Source organism: Dromiciops gliroides, chromosome 4, assembly GCF_019393635.1.
Source record: "Dromiciops gliroides isolate mDroGli1 chromosome 4, mDroGli1.pri, whole genome shotgun sequence".
Classification (NCBI taxonomy): Eukaryota; Metazoa; Chordata; class Mammalia; order Microbiotheria; family Microbiotheriidae; genus Dromiciops; species Dromiciops gliroides.
The window spans coordinates 391,412,047-391,438,431 of record NC_057864.1 but is presented as its reverse complement, the minus strand read 5'-3'; the positions used below and the strand labels follow the sequence as shown (position 1 = coordinate 391,438,431).

Genomic DNA, 26,385 nt, shown 5'->3' with positions numbered 1-26,385 from the left:
GCTGGAGTGGGGGATAGGGTGGGAGTAGCCCTGTTGTTTGCTGCTGCTGCTGCCGCTGCTGCAGCTGCAGTTGCTGCTGGTGGCGACGGCCGTGGCGGCGGCAGAGTAGCAGGAGGCGGAGGCGGAGGCGGGCGGGGGAGGGGAGACGGGCGGGAGGGGGGGGGACTCTTGCCGCCACAGCTCTCGTCGCCTCTCCCCCCCCCTCCCCGGCGGGAGCCGCTCTCAGCCTCTTTGCACAAGTCGCTCCGCTCTCGGTCATGTGACCTTAACGTAACCGGACAGGAAAAGCCCCGCCGCCGCCGCCGCCGCCGCGCCGGAGACACCGACCGCGGCAGCAGCAGCAGCTAGAGCCAGAGAAGGCGGCGGCGGCGGCGGCGGCAGTAGCCGGAGAGCGCGGCTGGGGCTGCACAGCGACGCCCCCTCTACACTCCTCCCAGCGGCGGCGGCGGCACCAGGTGAGCAGGTACCGACATGGACCCAGGGCCCCGGTTTCCACGTGCCACCCCTGCCCCCTAGTCCCCGGAAAAACGGGGAGGCGGGAGGGAATGCAGGGGCCGGGGCTCATCAACGATCCCGGCGGCGGCAACAAAGGAGACGACGAACGAGTCGTGTCCTGCTCCCTTTTACTCCCTGCCCGGCTCCAGGTGATGATCAGGCGGGTGAACCCGGGCAGCCAAGAGGCCGGGTTCAGGAAAACGGGAGGAGGGTGCGCCCCGTGGGGGTGGTGGCGGCTGCGCCTGGCGCCGGGACTCTGGCCGCCTGACAAAACCATCCCCCGGAGCCAGGCGGCGGCGGCGAGTCGGCGGCGGCTTCATCCGGGGTTTTTCGGGAGGGGGAGGGGACGGAAGCCGAGAGGGCGGGCGGCGGAGCTGGGGAGGGGGGGGCAATCCGCGTTCCGTTCCCCTTCCCCGGCCCCTCCCCTTCTCTCCACTCCCCTCCCGCCGCAACCGCGAGGTCTGTCACGATCGGCGGCGGCCGGTGAGAGTCCCGCGCTGGAGCCTGGAGAGACGGGCCCGTCTGGTGCGTTACCCCCTCAGACATTTCGCTGCCTCCGCCTCCTCCTCCCGCTGCTGCTGCTGCTGCTGCTGCTGCTGCTTCAGCGGCAAGGCCGCGAGCTGCGGAAGTGGGTTTGGGGGGGAGGGGAACTGGAAAGGAGGGGGAGGGGAGGGATCCGGTCAGACCGGAGCAGGCCCGGCCTCTCTGGCGCTTCTCCCAGCTGCAGCGACTCCTCCAGCTCCTGCCGCTAGTGCTACGGCTCCGCCTCCTCCTCCCTGCTCGCGGGCGGGGGCGCGCACGCGCGCTTCCGGCCTACCCGGGTCTCGCGCTGTCTCCGGCTCTCGCGCGCGCTTCCGGCCTACCCACTTCTGGCTCGCACTCTTTCCTCCCCTCCCCCCTCCCCTTTTTTCCTGCGCCGGGTTAATCGAGCTTTCTGGGGCGGTGCGCGTGGCGTTGGCGTCGGCATTGTGTTAAACTCCGCGGGACTTGGGAGAGCGCGCGCGGGAGCGAGCGGCGCAGGCTGGGAGTGTCGCATGTTTTTCCTCCGCCCCCGCCCCTGCCCCTCCCCGGCCCGAGGGATGCTTTCGCCAGCCCCGCCTCCCTGCCGCCTCTCCCTGCCTCTGGCTCGCGGCTGGTCTCGGACTGCGGAGCTTGGAAGATGCTTTTCTCCCGCCCTGGGGAAACGACCGTTAACGCTTCCTTGGGCCTAGCCGGGCGATGAGCGCTTGCCGCAGACAGCTGGCGGGGCGTTTAACCGGCTGCCTCAGCGTCCGCAGGTTCCGTGCAGGCGGCGGTTTTTCGCTCGGGCCCCTCGGGGGTTTCTCTTCGCTCGGTCGAGGCCCCCAAGCTTCCGCCGGCCCCCAGATCTGTGCCTCCGATAAAGGAGATCAGAACGCCTCCAACTCGACTGGGTTTTCGGGCGGTTTTACCTCCGGGCGTGAGGCGATGGCTGAGCCGCGCTCCCGGGGCTAAGTCGGGATTGTCATTTTTTAGGCTCCCTCCCTGGAAGAAGCGGGGCGCACCCCGGCGGCAGAGTCGCTGCCTTTGGGGGAATTGGGGGGCGGGGCGGAGGTGCTCTTCTTGGAGAGCCTGGGGAATCCCTGGAGTCCAGCGCTATAATGTTACGGAGTAGACATCCAGGGGAAAGGAAGGGATACAAAAGAAACTCTTTACCGTACAATGTTATGTAACTAGTGAATTAGAGGGGCTCTGAAATGAAACAGTGGTGCCCTCCTAACCATTTCCCAAATGAGAATTTGATGTCGTCGGACATTTTTAAAGTGCAGTTCTGATTGTTATCAGAAGTTCTCCGGAGTACTGTGAATTCCCCATTCTCTTGTGAATTACAGGTTTCTTCTGCCCTTTGGCTGTAGATCATTTTGGGGGTTGATCACATCTATCATAGGATGGATTTGACTACCGTTAAATGTTTCAAATCTTCGATTTACCAGTGAAGTAATTGATGACAAAGATAAAAACGATATTTTGGCCAATTTTATTATTTATCTTTTTCTCTGTTAGAAACAGATACCCATTTAAAAATTTTAGTTTGGGAAGCATAAAATTGTTTTTAGATGAGTTGGATGTCAATGGAAATATTTTAATACCTATTTCTGCTACTTGTCACAAATCAAATTGAATTTTAATAGTGGAATTTACTTTTAATAATGAATTCCCATTCCCACACAATCTGGTTGTAAGCTGTTAAATTATAATTTAGGTCTACAATGATTTTCTAAAAGGTAGCCCCCTTGAGTGATTTACTAAAAGTGTTTCTTTTCCTTGAGTTCAGCAAGCACTTATTAAAATTAGATTACAAATTGCAGAGCAGTTGCTATTCTGCATTAGTAGATAGGGTTTCCCATACCAGTGAAATCTCATGTAAACCTGAATCTCCCACCCACACCAAAAGATTCAGGCACAATGGTAGATTTTGACAGTACAAGCCACACACAAAACAAATTCATGTTTGTTCTACTGGAGGAGAAGGAACTATACGCGTAGGTAGATAAGCAAATACAAAATATGTACAAAGTAATTTGGAGGAGGTTGGAGAAGGGAGAAGTGGTAGAACTAGGAGGTAGGTAGCACTTAAGCGGCCCAAGGAAATAGAAAGGTCTCTATGGAGGAGTGGGCCCTTTTGGATGGAAGGTAGATTAAAGGGAAGTGATTGGAAATCAGCCTGTAAAGGTAAGTTTGATCCAGAAAGTAAAAGACTTTAAATGCCAAGCAGAAGAATCGATAGTTTAACTTGGAACCACTGAAGCTTCTTGAATGAAGGAGTAGCATGGTCAGACCTATGCTAAAGTTAATTTACTTTGATCATCTAATTTTATCATCATGAAATAAAACGCAAACATGTATTAAGCACCTACTCTGTATAGAACTCTGTTAGGCCTGGAAGGCAATAATTGAAATAACTTTTTAAAAAACCTATCTTTGAAGTGCTCCAAATACTACCAAGGTTTCCTCACTGCCCACTCCTCCTAATTGTTTTTTAAATCCACACCAGACATCCTTGATTCCATTGGTTGGCAAATCAGCCCAAATTTTGGGCTGATCCAACCAGTTACTTCCTCACCAGATTACCTCTCTCCTAGAGAAGGAGGATGTAAATATAGGAGATGAAAAGATAAAATAGAAGATCTAGGCATTGGAGTTCTCATTACTTTGCAGTAAAAGTTTCCCATGAAATAAGGAGACTGCTGTTTTGTGATAATGACCTGGAATTAGCTACCTTTTTCCTGCTGCCAAAACGTGTCTCGGAACTTCTCATATTTCCCCAGCAATAAAAATTTCCCACGGTGTTTCTCCAGGATAACTACAATAATACTGTGACACCTTGAAATTTTGAGCCTCTAGATGTACCCAGTAGACTAGCTATTTCCATTAACTATACATTTTTAATAGAACGTTTAAAATTATATACATATAAAAATTAAAAAATAAAAACACATACATATGTATTTTGACATAATCTTACAGATAATGAACAAGATTCAATCCTTTATATGTTGATAGGATACATATCAGGGTTGGTAACTAATGATACTAGAAACGATTTCTTTTATGGCACGGCAGCTAGGTTAATAGGACAGGTGGCAAAGATGAACCTGCTCCCCATGAAATACCTCTAACCTATGTTTCCTATCATTTGTTCTTACCCAAAGTACCTGGACTACGGAGAGTTTTTCCTCAATATTCTCTACCATATCTCTGCTACCAAACTCAGAAAAAGTCTCACCACCTCTCCATGAGTAGGGGCTAATTATCATCAACCATTTTCTCTTTAAAAACAAAAAAACCACCCCAAAATCAAATATGACATTACTGATCCTTGGTGTTCAATAATCTTGCGAATATTATTACTAATGGAGATTTATAGCTAGAAATAATCCCAAAATCAGAGTAGGAAGAACACTATGCAGAATCAGAAAACCTGGATTCTAACTCAGGATCATAGATAGGCACATACATTTCAGAACTATAAAAGGAACTTAGAGATTATGTAGTCCAACATTTTCTTTTTATAGATGATGAAACTAAGGCCTAGAAAGATAATACTGGTTTGCCCAAGATCCAAAGGGTTGTAGTTAACTGAACCAGGATTAGAACCCAGTTTCTTTAACTGCAAAGCCAGTGCTCTTGGCAGTTTTTTCAAAAGAGAGTTGTGGGTTGGGGGTTTTTTTTGTTGTTTTGACCACATTGCTGTTTTCATACCACCTGCCTCCCCAGAGATTCCATTTCTTCATCTGAGGAGACTGAACTTGATTATCACTGAAGTCCCTGAAAACTCTAACCACCTATGAATTTAGGAATGTGTAGTCTATGTTTGACTTAATCCACATTTTAAAAATCCACTTAAAAATCTTTTTTACCAAAACCTGAATTAACAGGAAACAATTTTAAAAGTGATTATTCAAACAAAACAATTTTCCATTTTATTAAGGTATTGACAGGTTTCTTTTTAAGCTTTCAGAAAAATAAATACATTTTAAAAATCAAGCTTTCCCTGGCACATTTAAAATACATAATTGGATCCATGGTCTCATACTGTCAGAAGTTTCCTTCTCTAACGTAGTGTACAACTCATCTACACCTCAACATTCTCCCCTAATTTCACCTCAAAAGATGGTCTTCCTTGCATTGAGGGTATCAGTAGAGCACTCTGGCTTTCTACCTGTCATCTCCTACTCTTACCATATGGTCAACCCAGCTTTTCTTCCTATCATACAGGATGTCTTACTCTTTCAGAGTTCATTAGTTATGCTAAAACCTGCTCACACAACTATGTAGCTGTCCATTGCCCTCTGTATGACATAATTCTTTGGAAACAGTTGTATTGTGCCTTGATGCAACACCAGTACAATCCTGGAATTTTTTTTAATGGGATTTAGCTTTCATGGAATGTTTGGGGTTGAGTGTGGAGAGTTAATTAGAAGAACTTTACTGTTTCCTGAAAGCAAGTCCAGTTCATTCTCTTCCCTTTTTTTTCCCAACTTTGGGTTCACCTGCAAGTATACATACTGATGGGTTCTATAGGATGTCCATCCAAAGACATGTTGAAATCTTATATTTGGTCTTCACTATGTGGGTTGACAGACCAAACTCAGTGATAACAGATCTCTTCTAGGGTCTCCCTCTTCAAAGTGGACTCCATAATAGATCTCCTTCATGAGTGTCAAATACCTTTGATAAGCATACATACCCCTGTTTTATGCCTCCCTGACATGTTGTCAGGGTTGTCAAATAGTGTTATTTCTGTTATATGATCTAACAAGTATGAGATGATATTGATGTTTGTAGGAGAGACAGACACCTTGTAAAAAAGCCTGTAAGAAGGTGTTCTGTTTTACTAGATCAAATACTTTTTCTCTAATTAGCAGTCATTAAACATGACAGGATCTTATAATTTCTTTATCTTTTAGTTAATTGTGAAATTGTAAAGATATGGTCTATTTTTTAATACTGCTTGCAAAATCCTGTTTATTTCCCACTGATGCCCCTTATTGAAGATTCTCTTGATTCATCTTTTTAAGTGATTCGTATAAAGATTTGGTATAAATGGGAGAGTAGACATATAGATGAATAGTTTCTGGTATACTCTAAGACAATCTTTTCCGTATTTTAAAGTCTAGATTTTTTTACTTTTGATGTCTTCCTCTCCTTCAGATACCTTGTATATCATTCCCTTAATGCTCTCAGAATTCTGTCAACTGCAACATAGATCTCTTTATATACTTGGCCCAGTCTGGCTTCTTTTCCCATCTTTCTACCTTGTCTATAAGTATCTTAGCTGAGATGGTAGGACCCATGTGGTGCTCACATTCCCTCATGGACAAAGCTGTTCAAAATGATTATTACAGATATTTTCCATTTTTCTTCTATTTGTCGTCGTCCTTTGATTTTTCATCCTTTGATGCCCTTCATTATGTTGTTCACAAAATGCTTCATTTAGCTGTACATTTTGCTAAGCTTTCTTTTATTTGGTTTTAGTTTTTACTGCTTTTTTGTGTTTTTGAGATGATACAGCAATGTTATTACAATCATCCATAAATCAGATGTTTACTAACCAAGGCTCTTTCTGAGATCTTGGTCTTTTTGTTGTGGCAGTTAAGTAGTGTAAATGTCAATATCAACCGATAATTTCTTTTAACAAAAAAAAGGGAAACATTTAAAATAGAATAGAACAGGGGCATCTCGGTGGCACAGTGGATAAAGCACTGGCCTTGGATTCAGGAGGACCTGAGTTCAAATCCAGCCTCAGACACTTGACACTTGTTAGCTGTGTGACCCTGGGCAAGTCACTTGACCCTCATTGCCCTGCAAAAAAAAAACAAAAACAAAAAAATAGAACAAACATCCTACCGAAACAGGGTAACGTTTTCCAATGTCATGTGTTAATTGACTATATCAGTGTTTCTGTCCATTAATGTGGGTAAAAGAAAGATTTTTTTCCCTCATATCTTTTATTTTAAATCACCTACTTTCCCCAATATATCCTACCCCACCTCTACACAAAGCCATCCCTTAGAACATAGAAATAAAAAGAAGAAAATCTTAGGGAAAGTATGAAGCTGTTACCAAATTTAAATAAGGTTTGAATTTCAAGATTTTAAAAAAATTTTTAAATTGCCATCTCCATTCTTTCAGATTATAAGCATTCAATTATTAGTTACTGATTTGCTAATGGACAAAGCAATTCATCCCATTGAATAATCTAACCCTGAATTCTCAAAGGTTATACCAACAGAACACAAGGTTTTGGCTGGTTTTATTAATCTAGAAAGGCCTCAGATATGTGTCCATTAGGTAGCCTATTATGTAATAACTAACCTTGCCCAGTTCATAGAAACATCACTACAAGACTGGCCACAAGTTGATGAATTTTGGGCCACAATAACCCATAACCCTGGAGTCAGGAATACCTGAGTTCAAATCTGGCCTCAGACACTTAACACTTACTAGCTGTATGACCCTGGGCAAGTCACTTAACCCCCAATTGCCTCACTAAAAAAAAAAAAAAATACATTTGCTAATAAAGTTTTGTTGATACTTTTTGGTTTTATATATCATCTATATATTCTAATATCACGCTCCTACCTCCTCCCAGGAAAATCCATCCCTTAAAGAATTTTTGAAAAGAAAGTTCAGGGGCAGCTAGGTGGCACAGTGGATAAAGTACCATCCCTGGATTCATGAGTTCAAATTCAGCCTCAGACACTTGACACTTATGAGCTGTATAACCCTGGGCCCAAGTCACTTAGCCCTCATTGCCCCACAAAAAAAGTTCAGCAAAATAAACTAATTCTGTAAAAGGTCTCTAACATTACATGCGATGTTCAAAACCCATAGTCTAGCAAAGAAAGGAAGCTGCCAAGTAGCAAAATGGATAGAGCACTGGACTTGTCAGGAAAACCCAAACCTTACCTTGTTTAAATCTTTCAAAATAAAGAGTTTGGACAGGGTTTAAATTCATTTGTTAAAAGTACAAGAAAAAAAAACCCAAGATCATTGTTTAATTTTTTTGGGGGGTGGGGTGGGGCAGTGAAGGTTAAGTGACTTACCCAGGGTCACACAGCTAGTTAAGTGTCAAGTGTCTGAGGCTGGATTTGAACTCAGGTCCTCCTGAGTCCAAGACCAGTGCTTTTTCCACTGTGCCACCTAGCTGCCCCCCCATTGTTTAATTTTGAGAACTGAATTCTGATATTATAAAAGATTAAAATTACTAGCCAAATTTCAATAAAAATCATTGCATAATTGAGATTGAAAAATGAGCATCATGACAGTATAGCCAATGACATTTTTCTTCCATTTGGAGTTCTATATCTTTGTAGGGTAAATATCTTTTTCTGCTATGATAGCCATTACAACCAAATATTGAAACAAACTAAACTTTGAACCATGTACATGTGTATTATTTATTCTAAAAAATATATACTAGAAAAGCATGCTCAAAACTTTTCTAAATTATAATTTTAAAAATTTGAAGATGACTCATAAAAATAATGATTACAGTAACAAAAATTAAAAGAACACTACAATTTAGTTTAAAATGGCACCAATTTTTTTGGTGATCTTAAATTTTTATACTTTTAACAAATGAATTTAAACCCACCAAAACTCTTTTATTTCCAAATTTTTTAATTGTGCAGATGAGAGTTTTTACAGGTGACATGCTTACTTCATTTTTGGCAAAGTAATGGAAACAGTTCCAAACATCTGTATGTAAAATGTTCTCTTGATAGAATGTTTCTTTCAAAAAACAATCATTTTCTCATTGTTGTTGGTTTGTTTTTTGTTTCTGTTTTTTTAGTGAGGCAATTGGGGTTAAGTGACTTGGCCAGGGTCACACAGCTAGTATTAGTAAGTGTCAAATGTCTGAGGCTGGATTTGAACTCAGGTACTCCTAACTCCAGGACCAGTACTCTATCCACTGTGCCACCTAGCTGCCCTACTTTCTCATTGTTAAAACTTTACTTTTCTCTGGGATCCAAGGCATATAAGGAATGAATACAAATATATGATACTAAAAACTATCGCCTTATTGATGAGTGGTCAAAAGAATAACTGCAAACTATTTATATCTATATGAAAGAATATTCCAAATCACTAATAAAATCAAAACAGGTTTTTACCTCATATTCAGCAAATTGGGAAAAATGAAAAAGTATTCCTTACCAATGTTGGAACGAATGTTAAAAGACAGGGTAATATGCCTTTATTAGAGTTGGGAATTGGTACAACAACCATTGTGGAAAGCAATTTGGAATTATGGTAAGATGATGACTAATTTTTGATCCATAGATCTCATCATTAGCATATACCTCAAGAAAGTCAAAAACGGGGGAAAGTCAAATATTCACCAAAATACCAATAGTAATAAAAAATAATGAAAACAAACATGTCCATTGATTTGTGGAGTGACTAGACAGGTTGTATGGTATGTGAATGTGATGGAGTATTACTATGCGGTAAGAAGAGACTATGACGAAGACAGGGAGACAGGAAATCATACAGTCTGACACAAAGTGAAGGAACCAGAACCAGTAAAACAGCATACACAATAATTACAACAACGTAGATGGAAAGAGCAATGACAGCAAATTAAAAGCAAGACTTTCTAATTATAATAACCAAGCTTGGGCCCAGAGATATTAGAATGCACCTGCCTCTCTTATTTGGAGAGGTGGAGGACTGTGAGTATGGAGCACTGCGAATACTGTTGGACTTCACATATTAGTTAATTTTGCTCAAGTGCTTTTTTTCTCTTTTTTTATTCTTTGTTATAAAGGATAGCTCTCTAGATAGGGGAAGTGGAAGGAAAATTTTTGGAAATAAAGATGGCTTAAAAATATGAATAGGGCAGCTAGGTGGCACACTGGATAAGCACCCGCCCTGGATTCAGGAGGACCTGAGTTCAAATCCAGCCTCAGACACTTGAGATACGCTAGCTGTATGACCCTAGGGAAGTCACTTAACCCTCGTCCCAACATTAAAAAAAGCAATTGAGAAGGCTGGTTTGGCTGGATTATAGACTACAAAAAGGAGAGTGATGTTTTATAAGTCTGGAAAAGTACATTGGAACAAGATTGTGAAGAGCTTTGAAGACCAAACAGAGGAATTTATTTGTATGTGGTTGTAAGAATAAAAGGGAGCCACTAGAATTTATTGAGTAGGGAAGTGATATGATAAGGCCTATACTCTAGGCAAAAATCACTTTTGTAGCTATGTGGAGTTAGATTGGAGAGGGAAGAGACTTGAGGCAAGGAGACCAATTAGGAGGCTATTTAAAAAGTGCAGCTGGGCCTAAAATAATACTAAGGGTCTGAAGTAAGGTGTTAGACCTTATAAGTAGGGAAGGGGACAGAAACAGAAAATGTTTTAAAGACATATGGGAGAAAGAAAGTGAAGAATTGAGAATGACACCAAGTTTGCAAACCTTGGCTCCTGGAAGAAGAATAGTGTTGTACCCTCAACAGAAATAAAGAAGTGTGGATGAAGGGGTAGCTTTGAGGAAGAGTTTTGCAATTCAGTTCATAACCCAATCCATTCCTGCTGACTATGCAGCACTGTCCAACTGAAAACAAAAGGGTTAAAAAAGGGGTGGAGGGGGAGGTTACATTCTGACTCCCTAGCCTAGAGCCAAGAGCCAGCTTGAAAGAGGGAGGGTGAGGAGGGAAAGAATGGGAATCTTACCAATGGCTTTTTTGCAGCTAATGTAAGTGCCAGAATCTCAGATTATGATTACTCTGAGACACTAACACCTGGTACAGAAGGTGAAATCGTGTACAGTGGTAAAGTGTTAGACAATAATACTGGAAGGTAGTAAAGATTGGGTATTTTCAGGAATAATGGTTACAACCCATTTACCTACCCTCTGATTGCTTTAATATGGGTCATCACCTCCCCACTTTGGAAACCACTGGTCTGTATTGTTCTTGTTTTGCTTACTTCAATCTGCATTGATTCCTGCAAATTTTCTTGTATTTCTCCTATTTGTTACTTCTTTTAACATAATAGTATTTTATTACATTTAGAGCCAGAAGGGAACTTAGATCATCTTGTCCAATATTTTAGGTGACTCGCTCTAGGTGACACAGGTAGTGCTCGATAAAAGCAGGATTTGAATTCACGTCTACAAACTCTGAAGGCAGGACTCTTTCCACTGTACTGTGATGCCTCTATTTGTTCACCACTCGTTTATTCACCAGCTAATCAGGACCTACTTTGTTTTCAATTTTTTGCTACCACAGAATTCTCCATAAGACTTCAAGTAAAATCTGAATGACCACTTTCTGGATATGTTGCAGACCAAATTCTTGTTCAGGTCAAGGCTGGACCATTAGGGTCCTTAACAAAATTGAGAATCTGATAAGGAGTTTCCAGGTTAGCCTAGGAAAAAAGGAAAGTGCTTTAGAATCGTCATTAGAATGTTAAGCAAGAAGGAACCTTATAGATTTTCAAGTCTATCCCTTTTCACAACCTCATTCACTCCCAATGTCAGCATACCCGATGTCAGCCTTTTGACCCTATACCTCTATAGAAAATGTGCTCCTTCCAAACTTAAGAGCTTCCTCCTAAAAACCATGTATATAGTAGCAGCCTATCAATGCTCATTCTCCTTGACCTCTCTCCAACATCTAACACCATTACAATCACACTCTTCTTGAGACTTTCTTCCCTTGACTTCCTTAATACTGCTCCCTCCTAATTCTCTTCCTATATCTGAAAACACTTCTCTTAATCTCTTTAACTATTTCTTCTTTGCCCTCTGCACCCCCAATTATGTTCATCTCCCAAGACCCAGTTCTTAGTCTCTCTCCTTTGGCAGTCTTATCAATTGCCATGGTTTGAATTTAGGTATATGCAGATTATACCCAAATCTCCAACCCCAGCTAACTCAGTTCTAGTCTCTCATTTCCCTCATACCAGTAATACCTAAAACTTGACATATCTGAAGCTGAACTTATCATCACCCGTTCCTCCTAACTTCACTGCTCTTGCTCATGGTACCACATTATTGTCCTAACCACTCAGAGGTGAAACCTGCTTCATTCTTGCTTGACTTCTCTAATTTTCCTCACCTCCCACTCCCAGTTAGTTTCCAAGTCCTATCAGTTGTACCTCTGAAATTTCTCTCCTGTTTTATCCCTTCCTCCTCATTCCCACTCTTGCTGCTACCATTCTAGTCAGTATCACTTCTCCACTGGTCTCCCTTGCCTCTAGTTTCTTACCTCTAATCCATCCTCACTTCACTGACAAACTAATTTTCCTAATGCAAAAAAGTTGCTCCCTACTCAAAAACTTGGCCAGAATATTGAGACTAGACTTAGTAGATATGAGTTCTAAAACTGTATAATTTTAACAAAAAACAAAAAAACTGTATAATTTTGGTCATTATACTCATCAACCTGTGAATAAAACATAGTCTCCTTAACTTGCCATTCAAAACTGTTCACAATGTTTTTCCTTTCTAGCTTCATCCCATAGTTCCCATTCATACACTCTACTGCATAGACAAATTGGATTATGTTCTTCCTCCATTTTGTCCTGCCTTTACATTCCTTATGTCTGAAAGGACTGCCTCCTTCTTCTCCATCTCCCCATCTATTGACATCCTTCTGTTTCGGAGTCCTTCTCAGGGACCACTTACATCCATGTAGCCCTCAATAACTCTTGCTAGAAATGACAGAGCATGTATATAAAACACTTTAAAAACTGTAAAGCTCTGCTGTTAATAATAAATAATCTTACTTCCTTTAATCTGTCAGGTCACTCTGACCTATTAAAAATATGTGTATGTCTCATTATAGTGCTGAATTGTAAACTTGATGGTAATGAAATATTACTTTTTTTCCCCATTTTTGTATCCCCATTGCCTACCACAATGCCTTGCACATAATGGGTGCTTGGCAAATATTTTTGAAATGTTCTTTTTTCATTTTCAAGATGAAGAAAATGAGACACAAAGAAATTAAGAGATTCACTCAAGGCTACAACTAGTTGTTCAGGCCAGTGATAGAATCCAGGTATCCTGAATCCCAGTTCAGCGATTTTTAAAAAAAATTCTTCAAATATTTATGATAAATAATTATCAAATATTTTGCCACTTACAAAATGTAAACTCCTCCATAGAACCCCCTTTTATAAAGAAAAAAAATCCAACTATTAAAACTAATACAGCACCCAGACTTTGAAACATTCAGCACCTGTGATCCATCACCTCTTTATCAAAAAGAAGTTAGTGTGTTACAGTATCAGTCATCTAATCCTCTATTATTTATCAATGAATTTGTTCTGAGTTCCAGTGTCTTCAGTGATCTTTCTACCATCCTTGGCATGTATTCAGTTAATCCCTTAGGTTCATTCTTTAGCTGTCAGTGCAGGTATTAAGGTAAAACATGATAATCCCCTGGCCCTCTGTTTCCCCTTCAAAAATAAAAAATGGAAATGAAATTTCATTACAATAAATATCAAGGCGGACAGCTAGGTGGCACAGTGGATAGAGCACCGGCCCTGGAGTCAGGAGGACCTGAGTTCAAATCCAGCCTCAGACACTTAACACTTACTAGCTGTGTGACCCTGAGCAAGTCACTTAACCCCAATTGCCTCACCAAAAAAAAAATAAATAAATATCAAGGGAAGTCACAAGAAAGAAAAGAAGCAATGCCTCTAAAAGACAGGGAAAACACACAGGTATCTCAGTAAGGATGTATCAGCTAGCCATCGTTATATGCTGCTTTCTTACAACTCAAGTTCCCAAACATTAGAATGACAGAGTGTCCCACTTTGGTCATGCCATAATAACAATTCTGCCTATATGAGATCTTTTTTCTTTAAATTGAGCAAGTCATATAACAACCGGGATTTTTCTTTATTAAAAATAAGATATCAATTATTCATTCTCATTTTCCATGCTGTTTCTCATGAGAATTTAGTTCTATTTCCTTTTTGGTTTTCATTTCCTCCTTTCACTTGGCTTTTACCATTCTGTTAGTTGCTTTCACATTTATTTATATTTTTTCCTATTTCATTTCCTACCCTCTTAGGAGATTTTCCCAAATTGAAAACCAAAAATACTTGCTTGGCCCTTTTAAAGGAAAGCAATTAATAATTATACCCTTGAATGTATTCTTGCAGTCTCATTTTTCTACTGTAAATGTTTGCCTTAGTCTACTTGGAGACAGAAAGATAAGACCCAAAGCCATGTATTTTGTGAGGTCAGATCTAGAGATACACATCTATTAAAAACTACAACCTAAAAACTTTCTCATATACAATACTTAAACTGAACCACCAACAAGGTGAAACATATTTTATTACTTCCTGATACCTTCAGTGCAAATGGACCAGTTTGTGATAATATAGTGGGAGCTGAAGTTAGCTATGCAAGTAGGTAATAAGTATCAGGGTAACTAATAATGTTGTACATGTAATACGGCTTGCACCAGATTAGTGCAACTTTAAGCTTTAATAACTACAGCAGAATAAATGCTATAAACCTACAAAAGAAATTGACAGTTATTTAAAATTTTTGAATGTTTTAAAGTGTCTTATTAAAATTCACCATAACCACCATCTTGTGCTATATACATCACTCTAGTCAGTTTTTTTTAACTTTGTAAAAATGGTCATTAGCAGCTGCTCAATGACTAAAAGGTTTGCATTTGAAATCCTTGCATTGAGATCATCCAAAGGACCAGGTTTTGAGGCATGCATGACAATTTTGATGTGATCCCACAAGTCTAATGAAGATAGATCAACCAAGGTGACCAAGCAAGAGCATCTCCTCTACTGATCCGCCAGTCTGAGAAAGTGTCATCCAGAAAATGAAATTTTAAAATGTTTAAGTATTATTCAAAATTCAAAGAACTAAATAAGCATAAAAGAAATTGAAGTAATTAAACTTTCAAATAATGTTTTGCAGGTATAACCTTTATGTTTTCTGAAGTTGTTAAAGCTTAAAAGTACACTATAATTTTAAGGACATCCTCCTTTTCCAGTTTGGTCTGTTATTGGTAAGGGAAGGACTTATACTAGGACCATAAAGAACCCTGTGAATCTGCAGAGTATATCTGTTGAAGGCAAACTCTTACCTAATTGTTGAGCAGAAGTTAAAGCAGTATTCTTGGTTTTTTTGCTTTGGGTTTTGGGGGGGGGGGGTTGTGGGGCAATGGGGGTTAAGTAACTTGCCCAGGGTCACACAGCTAGTAAGTGTCAAGTGTCTGAGGCCAGATTTGAACTCAGGTATTCCTGAATCCAGGGCTGGTGCTTTATCCACTGCGCCACCTAGCTGCCCCTAAAGCAGTATTCTTGTGACCAAGGGTATATGCTTCTTAGCAAAGCCTTCACAGTCATTCCCCCATTTCTCTTTTGCTTCTCCCTGCCCTAAGCTTGTTTCCCTAGCTTTTCTGCCTTTTACCTTCACTGCCATTTGTTTCTGATGTTGATGGATGTAGCCACTGGGAAAATCTTAGAAAACAGCTGCTATTTCCTTCTTGCCCTGTGACTGGTTTTCAGTCACTTAAAACGTTCTCTCCCAAGTCACATTTGTGAATTCCTAAATTTGCCAAGGTCAATAGACAGATACATAGATAGATATAGAGATATATATTATGAAAGGGGAGAAAAGAGAAGAAAATAAAGCCAGCAAAAAAAAAAGCAGTTTATCTACTACCAATAGATCAAAATTAGTTCATGTGTCCTTGGTTTCTGATTTGAGGAAGGTAGAAATTCATGGGAGTAAGTTTTGAGGAAGAATGTTCCTAGTAGTAATAATTCACCAGTAGGGAACAAGCAAGAGTTAGAATTTTGGGAGAAAACTTTGCTTTGCCATGGACATATTAGTAAAACATTTACTAAGCCTTTATGTGTCCAAGTGGTATTAATTTAAATGCATATGTGTGTATTTACTTACATACAGACACAAACACACACACACCCTTAAAGTTGGTTATACCTGTCCCAATGATGGGATGTGTTTGTATATAAAATATATAAAATGAAAAGTTTGTATTTAAAATGTTGTTATTGTTGTAAATGCAAGATGATTCATAACTCTGAAGGTACATGCTCATTTGAAAATCACCTTTCTTAAGAAAAATCATTTGTTTTGCAGATTTAAAAAATGGATTTGGCCAACCATGGACTTATTCTGCTGCAACAGTTAAACGCTCAGCGGGAGTTTGGTTTCCTGTGTGACTGCACGGTTGCTATTGGTGATGTTTACTTCAAGGCACACAAATCAGTCCTTGCTTCATTCTCCAATTACTTTAAGATGTTGTTTGTCCATCAGACCAGGTAAATAAAATGGTTGATAATAAATATGACTATAACCTTCTAACATCTACCACTCTCTGTTCATAAGTTCCCTTCTTAACATCTGTCTCTAATTCAGCCTGGATCTCTTAGTCAGCCATTTCAATGAAACAATTACTTTACCTTGCTTCAACATCTTCACCATCTGCAATGACCATTGTTCTTTTTTCCAATTCTGGATAGTTATATTATATACTTTCTCTGCTCCCATCCTTAGTTTGTAGATCACTTCTGGAGCACTTTTTATATCTATAAAAGCTCTTTTTGTATATCAGTTCTTAAAACTGTTGACAGCTTATATTACAGTTTTATGCTATTTTATCTCAATTGGGCATTTACTATTCCTTGTGTCAAAGAAATATGTTAACTTACCTTGTTCTGCATTTTAGGCACAAGCCTGCCAGAAATGATTTAATTCAATTTAACATCTTTCTATATCCAGGCATTTCTAGCTTAGACAAATATTCAAAGTGTCATAGTTCACCTAGGTGGTCAAATATGTCCCCAAGACTTGAGATTACATATAGGAATCTTAAACAAGGGAGGGGGGGTGAGGGCATAATGCTAAAATAGAGTTTCCAGTTAATCAATACTCAGTTTCTTACTTAACCACTTCCCTCAAGGGTATCTTCCCAATGGTCAGCATCACAATCCTTCAGGCTACAGGATGGGCAAAGATCTTAACCAGTTATTATATGTTTGAACTTTAGTTTCTACCTTTAATTTATTTCCTTAAGAAAGGCCTTTTGTCCAAAACTAATTGGGGGAGAGAGGATGGGGAGGTGAGGGAAAAGCAAGCCTGAAAGAGCTTTTAGGCCAGAAAAATATTATTTCTTAACTTACTTACAAAGTTTCTTCTGGGACCTTGCTCAAGCAGTTATCACTTCTTTCTGTTCCCTTTTCATTAATCCCATTCTCCTGGCTCCTAATAATAAGCCATATTTAGGTCTCACCTATCCTACAAGGAGTTTTCCTTGATAATTTCTACCCCTTGTGCTGCTGTCTTCTCTTTCCTTTCATTATCATACTTGTACAAAGAGTTGTCTTCTCTTCTACCTCCATTTCCTTCCTTCCCACTCTTCTCTTACAATCTCATCTCTGCCCTGACCTCTCTGCCGAACTGGCTGGATGGTACAATAGAAACAGTGCCTAGATGATCACAGGGGCCCTTGAGTCCACCTCCGTCTGGCAGAGGCTTTTTTTGGTAAGTCCAACACCTCTCTGAAAATGGGTAACGTTGTTCATAAAACCTTGAAACCCCCCCCCCCTTCCCTTTTATGACTGAACTGTCATTGGTGTTCTACCCTTCCCAGTATTCCCCCTCTGTCTCTTTTGCTGGCTTTTCTTCCTTTATTCCTGGTACAAAATGTAAGTATTCCATAGCGTTCTGCACTCAGTCTTCTTCACCCCTCTCTACATTTTATTCCTTGTTATCTTACTCATGTCTGATAATTAAAGTCATCATACTGATGTCTCTCAAATTCTCTTTCCAGTCCTGTTGTCTCTTTAAAACCTCAATCATACAGCTCCAGTTGTCACACATTTTCATTTTATTATCCCACTATCATCAAATCACTATATGTCAGATACCTTAGTCCCACCCACGTACCTTAAAATGATTCTTCAGTATATCCAGCAAATACTGACCAAGGCTCAGTATGTTTAAAATCGAACTCACTATTTTAACCCCTTAAACCTTACTTTCTCGGGGAAGCTAGGTGGCGCAGTGGATAGAGCACCAGCCCTGGATTCAGGAGTACCTGAGTTCAAATCCAGCCTCAGACACTTAACACTTACTGGCTGTGTGACCCTGGGCAAGTCACTTAACCCCAATTGCCTCACTAAAAAAAACAAACAAACCTTACTTTCTCTTTTTGACTTCTATATTTTTGTTAATTTTATCATTCTCCTAGTTAGCTAGGCTTAGAACCTCTGAATTATCTCTGACAGTTTCTTCTCCCTAACAGAATGACCAGAAGAACAATTATCCCATCTTCTCCATTTATAACACCACCATCTTAGTTCAAACTCTTATGTTATAGATGAACTTCTGAAATGACTTCCTGTTGAGTCTTCCTGGCTCTAGTATGTTCTCCAAACCATCCTACACACTCCTACCAAATTCATCTTCCTAAAGCAGTGATTTGATCAGATCAGTCTGCACAAAAATGTGAAGTGTTTCCAATTGCTTACTGAATGAAATTGATACTTCTTAGCCTAGCATTCAAGACCCTCCATGATTTGACCCCAACCTACCTTACTGTACACATAGATGCTATTCACTGATCTCTAAACATTCTTTGATTTTCTTGTCTCTGCTTTTATTCCTGCTGTTACCATAACCTGTAATGTCCATACCACCCACACACATCTCCTGGCAAAATTCTACATACCCCACTAAGCCCATCTAAAAATACCACATCGTTTCCATAGAGGCCTTTTTTGTCACCTCAACAAAAAATTAGCTTCTCCCTACTCTAAATTCCTAAGATCATTTATATCATTCTTATGGCACTTGATCACATTTGGCCTTTTATTATACTTATTTATGTATACTTTTTATTCCTGAGTAGATGTAGACCCCATGAAGTTACCAGTGGTTTGTTATATGTCTTTTCATCACTCACATTTTTAAAAATAGTGCCTTGCATAGAGTTGGAATTTCATGAATTAATGAATGATAGAGTTAATAGCTCTCAGAATGATTTGTTTTAACCTGAAACATTAAAAAATGTTTATTCGGTTATATGTCTTAAAGATTTTATATATATTATAGAATATATTCAATTAGTAAGAGTTAATGCACTAAATTAAGATGTTGTTATAAACAACATGGATTTTTATTTTGAACTTTTAATAACAGTATAAGAGTAGATTCCAAGTAGTGACAAGTCTAAGGAATACCTAAGGACTGATTGCTGGTAAAGCAATTTAAACTCTAGGGCACTACACAATATTGTGTGTTGGGGAGGGGAGTACATTTTATATATATATATATATATGGAGATGTAGATATAGATATAGAGGCAGCTAGGTGGCACAGTAGATAGAGCACTGACCCTGGAGTCAGGAGGGCCTGAGTTCAAATCTCACCTCAGATCTTTACTACCTGTGTGACCCCAGACAAGTCATTTAACCCCAATGCCTTAAAAAAAACCCATCCAGGGTCATCTCCAGTCATCCTGATGTATATCTTACCACTGAACCCAGATGGCTCTGAAGGACAGAGTGAGGTTGGTGACCTTGCATAGCCCTCCCTCACTTAAATCCAATTCAGTGCAAGTCATGACATCACCCCGATGTCATGGTCCTCTTTGAGAATGAAGGACAAACAACAACAACTATAGATATAGATATATAAATACACATATAGTTATGTTACATATTACATGGTACTAAACATTATATCAGTATTCAAAATGCTTATTTCGATAGTCATATCACAGTTAGCCAGAAAACTTAATTTGAACACATATCCAGAATTCTAGTTAATGCTTTTTCTATCTATCTGCAATTGAATTAGAAACCAGTGATACTCAAGACTGACAGAAATGTAAGGCCAATGGCTGCATTAAAAACAACACCCCCCATAAAGATCTAGTTCACCCATATAAAATGAGAGTAATCCACTAAATGTAGCTGATCATTGATGAAAAACACTGAGAATTAAAATAGCACTTGCTTCAAATTTACCTGGTAGGCTTTTTTTTAATGTCTTAATTTTACCACTAGATGTCTCTGGTCCTATGTAAATGTTACGGTTAACTGGCCCAGTGAGTACCACCCTTATTTTGGGGCTGTCAAGAAGGCAACAAGGAAGGGAAACTCTGTGTAGTAATTACATTCCTCTGACAAAATCTAGTATTTAGTAGTTATACTTTTAACTTTCTTTTAAATCATTCTTTATTTTTAATGGTCAAGGAAGGAACTGAGATAAAACCAGAAGTTACTTGGAAAATTTACACAATAGAGTTTTCATCTGTCAGTAACCTCAAATTGTATTGGTTTTCATTCTAGCCAAAGGATTCATATGAGATGGTAAGCTTTGCCAAACCACAACATTTATAAACAAACTACAGACGAGTCTGCCATTGGGCTTTTTGACTCTTCTAAAGTATCCAAGATACATACAGCTGGAAATCATCGGAATCTGGCCTGTGGTGCAATAGGTAGTTAAGGTAACTTGCCACGTTGATAATAAAAGGGATAGAGGATGAAGATATATTACAGTAGAGAGATTAGGCATAGGCTTTGTGTCATAATTCTGTTTCCCATCTTTGAGAAGAACATAACATCTCTACTTACAAAAGATAACAATTTGAGGTTGATAATTTACATTATAAAAAATAGCCTTAACAAATATATAAGAAACCGTAGGAGAGTTCTTTGAAGCAGTAGGTTCCTCTAGTGCATTTAAAAAGTCTTATTACATACATTTTTCTAGGAACATATAGGGCAGCATGATATAGTAGATAAAGAGCCAGTTAACCTTAGTGCCAGGAAGACCTGGGTTCGAATCCACTACAATGCTTTCTAACTTTGTGACCCAAGGCAGGTAGGTTCAGGAGCCTCTAAAATCCCTTCCAGCTCTACAGTCTATGAGCCCATATAGGTCACATAAGAGGAGAAACACTGGTAGGTTATTACCATTTTTAAGGTGAGAAAACAGCAACAGAGAAAGCTCTCCTGACATTACAGCCATACTATTCTGTGTCCTCTTAAAGGAAAACTTATTTTTGAAAGTGTTTAAACAGTGCTATTTTTATTGTCAGGTTAACTGTTATTCAGTATTTCTTTCTTCCTATTTCATTTTAAGATAACTTCAATAAATTCTACTATATCATGGACTTAACTCAATATTTTTATCTTCTGGTCAAATGATAATTAAGCTTAGAGTATGAGCATGTATATTAGTATGTTTGAACATTTTTCAGATGTCTGTAAATGAATGGATTACTTTATCAAAAATATGAAGAATAGTTTAGTGGAAAGAATATTGAATTGTGAATCGGAAATCTTGATCTCTAGTTTCAATTAACTGGACCATGTGACCTTGGACAAATTACTTAACCACTTTGAATGTCATTTTTCTCATTTGTAAAACGAGAGTCTACAAATAAAATTCTAAAACCAGAGATTACGTACACTTTATGATAGAACACTTTATGATTAAGAAGTGATATATTAATAATAATAAGTAATATTTATGTAGTGCTTTAAGACTTGCAAAGCTCCAACTAAAGACATCTAAGAAATGGAATTTTGATTGATTAAAAAATAAATGTTTTGTGTTTAGGATTTGCTAGATCCAATGAGAGATATATTCCTATTCAGATATGGGTGTATATACATTTACACACACATGTGTAATAACTTTGTCTATTTAAAACACATGCTTTCTTTTAAAATTGGTATGAAAACTAAAGCTAGCAAAGCTGTCGGTTCTCAGGGCCCTCTCAGTTACTGCTCTCTGCTCAATACATTATTTCTGATATATAGTAGCATCTAGATCAGCCATCAAAAAAAAAAAAAGACCAGAACCAGAGTTGAAAAAGTAGGATGGAGGCCGTCTAATCCCACATATATTTGAATAAGAGCTACTTATGTCAAGACCTATGCCAGCTCTAAATCTGGGATCCTGCAATCCCTGACAAGTGGCCATCCAGCCTATCCGCTCCTCCGCCTGGCCTCCCTTTTTGCTTTTGATAGCTTCCATTATTTGGAGGGTTTTTTTCTTATCTCAAATATCTTAAATCTACTTCCTAGCGATGCCCATCTTTGGTCCTAGTTCTGTCCTCTGGTGTCAAGCAGAACAAAGCTAACCCTCCTGGACGTGTGCTAGAAGGCATTTGTCATGGGCCTGGCTGGTACTCCCTCCACGGGTGGTGTACAGCTTTGGGCAAGTAATTTAACTTCCCTGGACCTCAGCTTCCTCATCTAAAGTCATAGAAATGTTGGCCCCGGAGAGATAGCAACTGGCTCAGAGTTACATGGTTTAGTTGGTTACAGAATCGGGAGCAGAATTCAGATTTCCTAACTTCAAGTCCAGTGTTCTTCCCACTACGTCCTTTTCATCTTTAATTCAATGCCTCTCAAATGGGAATAGAAATTTCTAATCTACCTACTTCACAATATTGTGAGGCACAGAATTATAGTGCCTCGTCTATATTATATAGTATATATTTCATACATAAGCTTTGAAAAGTATGACTATTAAAATATATGAGATTATTAAAATAACCCCTTACACAGGATGTCCCAGAAGTCTTAGTGCAGCTTTAAGCTATTAAAACAAGTTCAATTAGCTTTAATAAACTTAAACTTTAATAGCTTAAAGCTGCACTAAAACTTCTGGGCCTCCCTGTGTTTATCTCACCTGTTGTCCAATGAAAGATTTTTTCCTTTTGTCTTTCAGTGAGTGTGTTCGTTTGAAACCAACTGACATACAGCCTGATATTTTCAGCTACCTTTTGCATTTGATGTATACTGGAAAGATGGCACCTCAGCTTATTGACCCAGTTCGACTAGAACAGGGGATAAAGTTTCTTCATGCCTACCCACTAATTCAGGAGGCCAGCCTTGCCAGCCAAGGAGCCTTTTCACATCCGGACCAAGTTTTTCCATTAGCCTCTTCATTATATGGAATCCAAATTGCAGATCATCAAGTAAGGCAAGCCAACAAGATTACCTCAGCAACTGACAAACTTGGGCGGGAACCAAGACCACAGACTTCCAGAATGAGCCAAGAACAGATATCCGAGGGATCACAACTTTCTCAGTTAAATTCAAATCTGACGCAAGTCAGTCGGACGAATATGACTCCCTCTGACCCACTACAGTCTTCACTGTCTCCAGAACTTGTTTCAACACCCGTTCCTCCCCCTCCACCAGGGGAGGAAACAAACATGGAAGCATCTTCTTCAGATGAGCAGCCTGCATCCCTTACAATAGCCCACGTCAAGCCAAGTATCTTGAAAAGGAATGGAAGCTTTCCAAAATACTATGCCTGCCATCTGTGTGGGCGTCGGTTTACTCTTCGAAATAGCTTACGTGAGCACCTCCAGATTCACACAGGGGTACCATTTACATCAAATCAGCCTGGAGAAAGTAGTATTTCCCTCTCTCTCTGCAGCAATGCAGTCGAACTAGGAAAAGATGCCATGGAAGTGCCAGAAGCAGGCATGATAAGTGACAGTGAGCTTCAGCATATTTCTGATTCTCCGATCATTGATGGGCAACAGCAGTCAGAAACTCCACCACCGTCAGACATTGCAGACATTGACAACTTGGAGCAGGCCGACCAAGAAAGGGAAGTGAAGAGACGGAAATATGAATGCACAATATGTGGGCGTAAATTTATTCAGAAAAGTCACTGGAGGGAGCATATGTACATACACACTGGCAAGCCTTTCAAATGCAGCACTTGTGACAAAAGCTTCTGCAGAGCCAATCAGGCTGCCCGACATGTGTGCCTGAACCAGAGCATAGACACTTATACAATGGTGGACAAACAAACTCTGGAACTCTGCACCTTTGAGGAAGGAAGTCAAATGGACAACATGTTGGTGCATGCCAACAAGCCCTACAAATGCAATTTGTGTGACAAAACTTTTTCAACACCTAATGAGGTGGTTAAGCATTCATGCCAAAATCAAAACTCTGATGTTTTTGCCCTTGATGAAGGGAGATCTATCCTCCTGGGCAGCGGGGACTCAGAAGTTACAGAACCTGATCACTCAGTGTTAGCTTCCATCAAAAAAGAGCAAGAAACAGTGTTATTAGACTGAATGTATTACTTCACATTTTTCATTTTTTACAAAAACTATCCTTTCCCTTCCCAAACCAAAACTACAAATAAAGTTCACCGAGGCATGATAGAAACAGTTCCTCTCCCCTTTCTCCTTTTCCTCACATTCACTTTCTCAACCCTTGCTCCCTCTGAAAAAAAAAAAAAAGGCTTTGTGCATTAGAACCTGGAATACGTCGATTTTAATACAAAGAAAAATTGGACAGATAATGGTTAGTAGTGCTTACAAATTCAAGAAATAGATTTTGAGAAATGTTAGATTATTTTAAAAGAATACTTGGATCTAATGAAGGGTATATAAAAATTCAATTTGGTAAGTTAAAATTGTACAATTATGACTTTCTCTGAGTAGTAAGGCTTCCTTTTTGAAAATAACAGTTGTAAACATACCAAGACAGCTGTGTACTATTTAAAATCTGAGTGGTGTGGGAAAACTTCAGACCCAAGACATTTTTTATAGTACTTAATTTTCCTCAAGGTGTCTTATTTCAGGTTGCATCATTGAGATTATGTCCATTCAAGAAAATCATTATTTACAGCATCTCCTTCAACAACAACAAAATTGAAAGAGAAAATAATAATGTGATGGCAATCTTTTCTTTTTTAAAATACTGGATAAAATGTGGAAAGTTCGTGAGTATGTGTGTTTCTGAGAGAGACTTTGTATGTATGTTTGATATAAACAGGTAAATAAATGCACACGCCTTATCTAATTGTATCTTACTCCAAGTTGAGCCAAAAAAACTTGATTTGAGATAAAAATCTAAGAGTACTTTTTTAAAATAAATTAGTTATATGTTTTTAAAAATCAGATTAAAAGTACTATCCCAGAATTTTATTATCTTTCTGAACAGCAAATGACATGGAAGTAGAGAAAATGTCATGTTGTCACATCTTGTTCCAATGCTGTTCCAGCAGTTACCCATGCTGAATTCATTTGTAACATTAAGTAACATTCCTTTATAGCACTAGAAATTCAAAGGGGGAAAAAGACTTTGTATTCTGGAATACTCACCTTTTCTAAAGAAGATATAAATAGAATATGTTAACTACAGTGCAATTACTCCACAGTCAAGATCAAAGTGGAATACAGAAAGATGGATGAATGGCTGTACCTGCTTTTTGGGATAAGCATTTGGCTTCGATGTTCATTATCAAGTTGTGGTTTGGGGTTTTTTTTGTTTTGTTTTTGTTTTTAAATTTTGTGCCTGAAATTCTCATTGGCTTGAAAATAGTAAATAACATCCATTATTCCCTTAGGCCAATAATAGGAATGGCTCAAGGGACAAAGTAGGAACCAAAAATGACAAGTAAAGTGGGGAGGGGGGAGAGGAATAACATCTAATAGCTCTGCTCTGTGTATATGTTTAAAACTGAATATCCCATCATCTTTCATGTATAGTTGAGTTCTCAGATTTGTAAGTTTTTATACATCATTTCATTGAATAAAGATTTAATTAAATGGAATGTTATGTATAGCTAGTTCTTTAAAGGCTCTTGATAGGGGGGAAAAACTGGCCATGAGGACATCAGAGCTTGAAGCTTCAGTTTCTTCATATAAAAAATGGAGATAATACCTGCTCTGCCTACCTCACAGGGTTGTTGTGAGGACCAAATATGATGAATGTTATGGTAAAGCCCTTTAGAATCTGTAAATTGTCAAACTGCTGTGCAAATGGAGTGTATATCATGAAGGAGTACACTTACTTGCCATGTAATTTTAATGACCAGTTTTAGATTCCCAACACCAATACCTCTATGATGTAGCAAATAACATGGCGGGGAGGGGGGGGGGGGACACGGGAAGTGTTATTCCTTATTGTTCCCTTCCAATTGGTACCACCCTCTCCATGCAGATTAAATTGTTTTATTAAAATCAAATGGCTCTGCCCTGACTATTGAGAAGCATAAGTTGAGTGGTCATAAAAAGCTAACATTTAGGCTGAGATGTCTGTAAATGCAGGGGTTTGAATATTTAAGCATCTGTGGTGTTCCAGTGTCTCACTTAAATCACTGCACAATTCCAGTCACCTGGTTTTAAAAATTGGGGATGTGATGAAAAAGTTTATCTGTGAAGTTTGTGCTGCTTTCTTTGGACAATTTCGTTGTTAACACCTCTGCTACAGATAACAGGTGAGAAGGAAGAAGCTGGGAAATTTGGCAATTTTTAATTTTTGAGGTGGAGCATTAAAATTGCTGTCTTTTCATTTTTTTAATGGTTTCTCCAGGCCTTTATATTCATTCCTTGACTGTTACCTAGG

At 39.3% G+C, this 26,385-nt stretch overlaps 1 protein-coding gene across 3 annotated transcripts; it reads left to right on the top strand.

Moving 5' to 3' along the window:
- Positions 1-319: 319 nt before the first annotated feature.
- ZBTB2 (zinc finger and BTB domain containing 2) lies at positions 320-25,591 on the top strand. Of its 3 annotated transcripts, none has more exons than XM_043964346.1 (3): positions 320-455; positions 16,118-16,299; positions 22,733-25,591. In XM_043964346.1, exons 2-3 carry the CDS (start codon positions 16,127-16,129, stop codon positions 24,102-24,104), a joined length of 1,545 nt encoding a protein of 514 aa, XP_043820281.1. In that variant the 5' UTR covers positions 320-455; positions 16,118-16,126; the 3' UTR covers positions 24,105-25,591. The 3 variants fall into 3 exon arrangements, with proteins under 3 accessions (XP_043820281.1, XP_043820283.1, XP_043820282.1); XM_043964348.1 differs by having other exon boundaries at positions 333-463; XM_043964347.1 differs by lacking the exon at positions 320-455 and adding an exon at positions 888-1,020.
- The last annotated feature ends 794 nt before the right edge of the window (positions 25,592-26,385 follow it).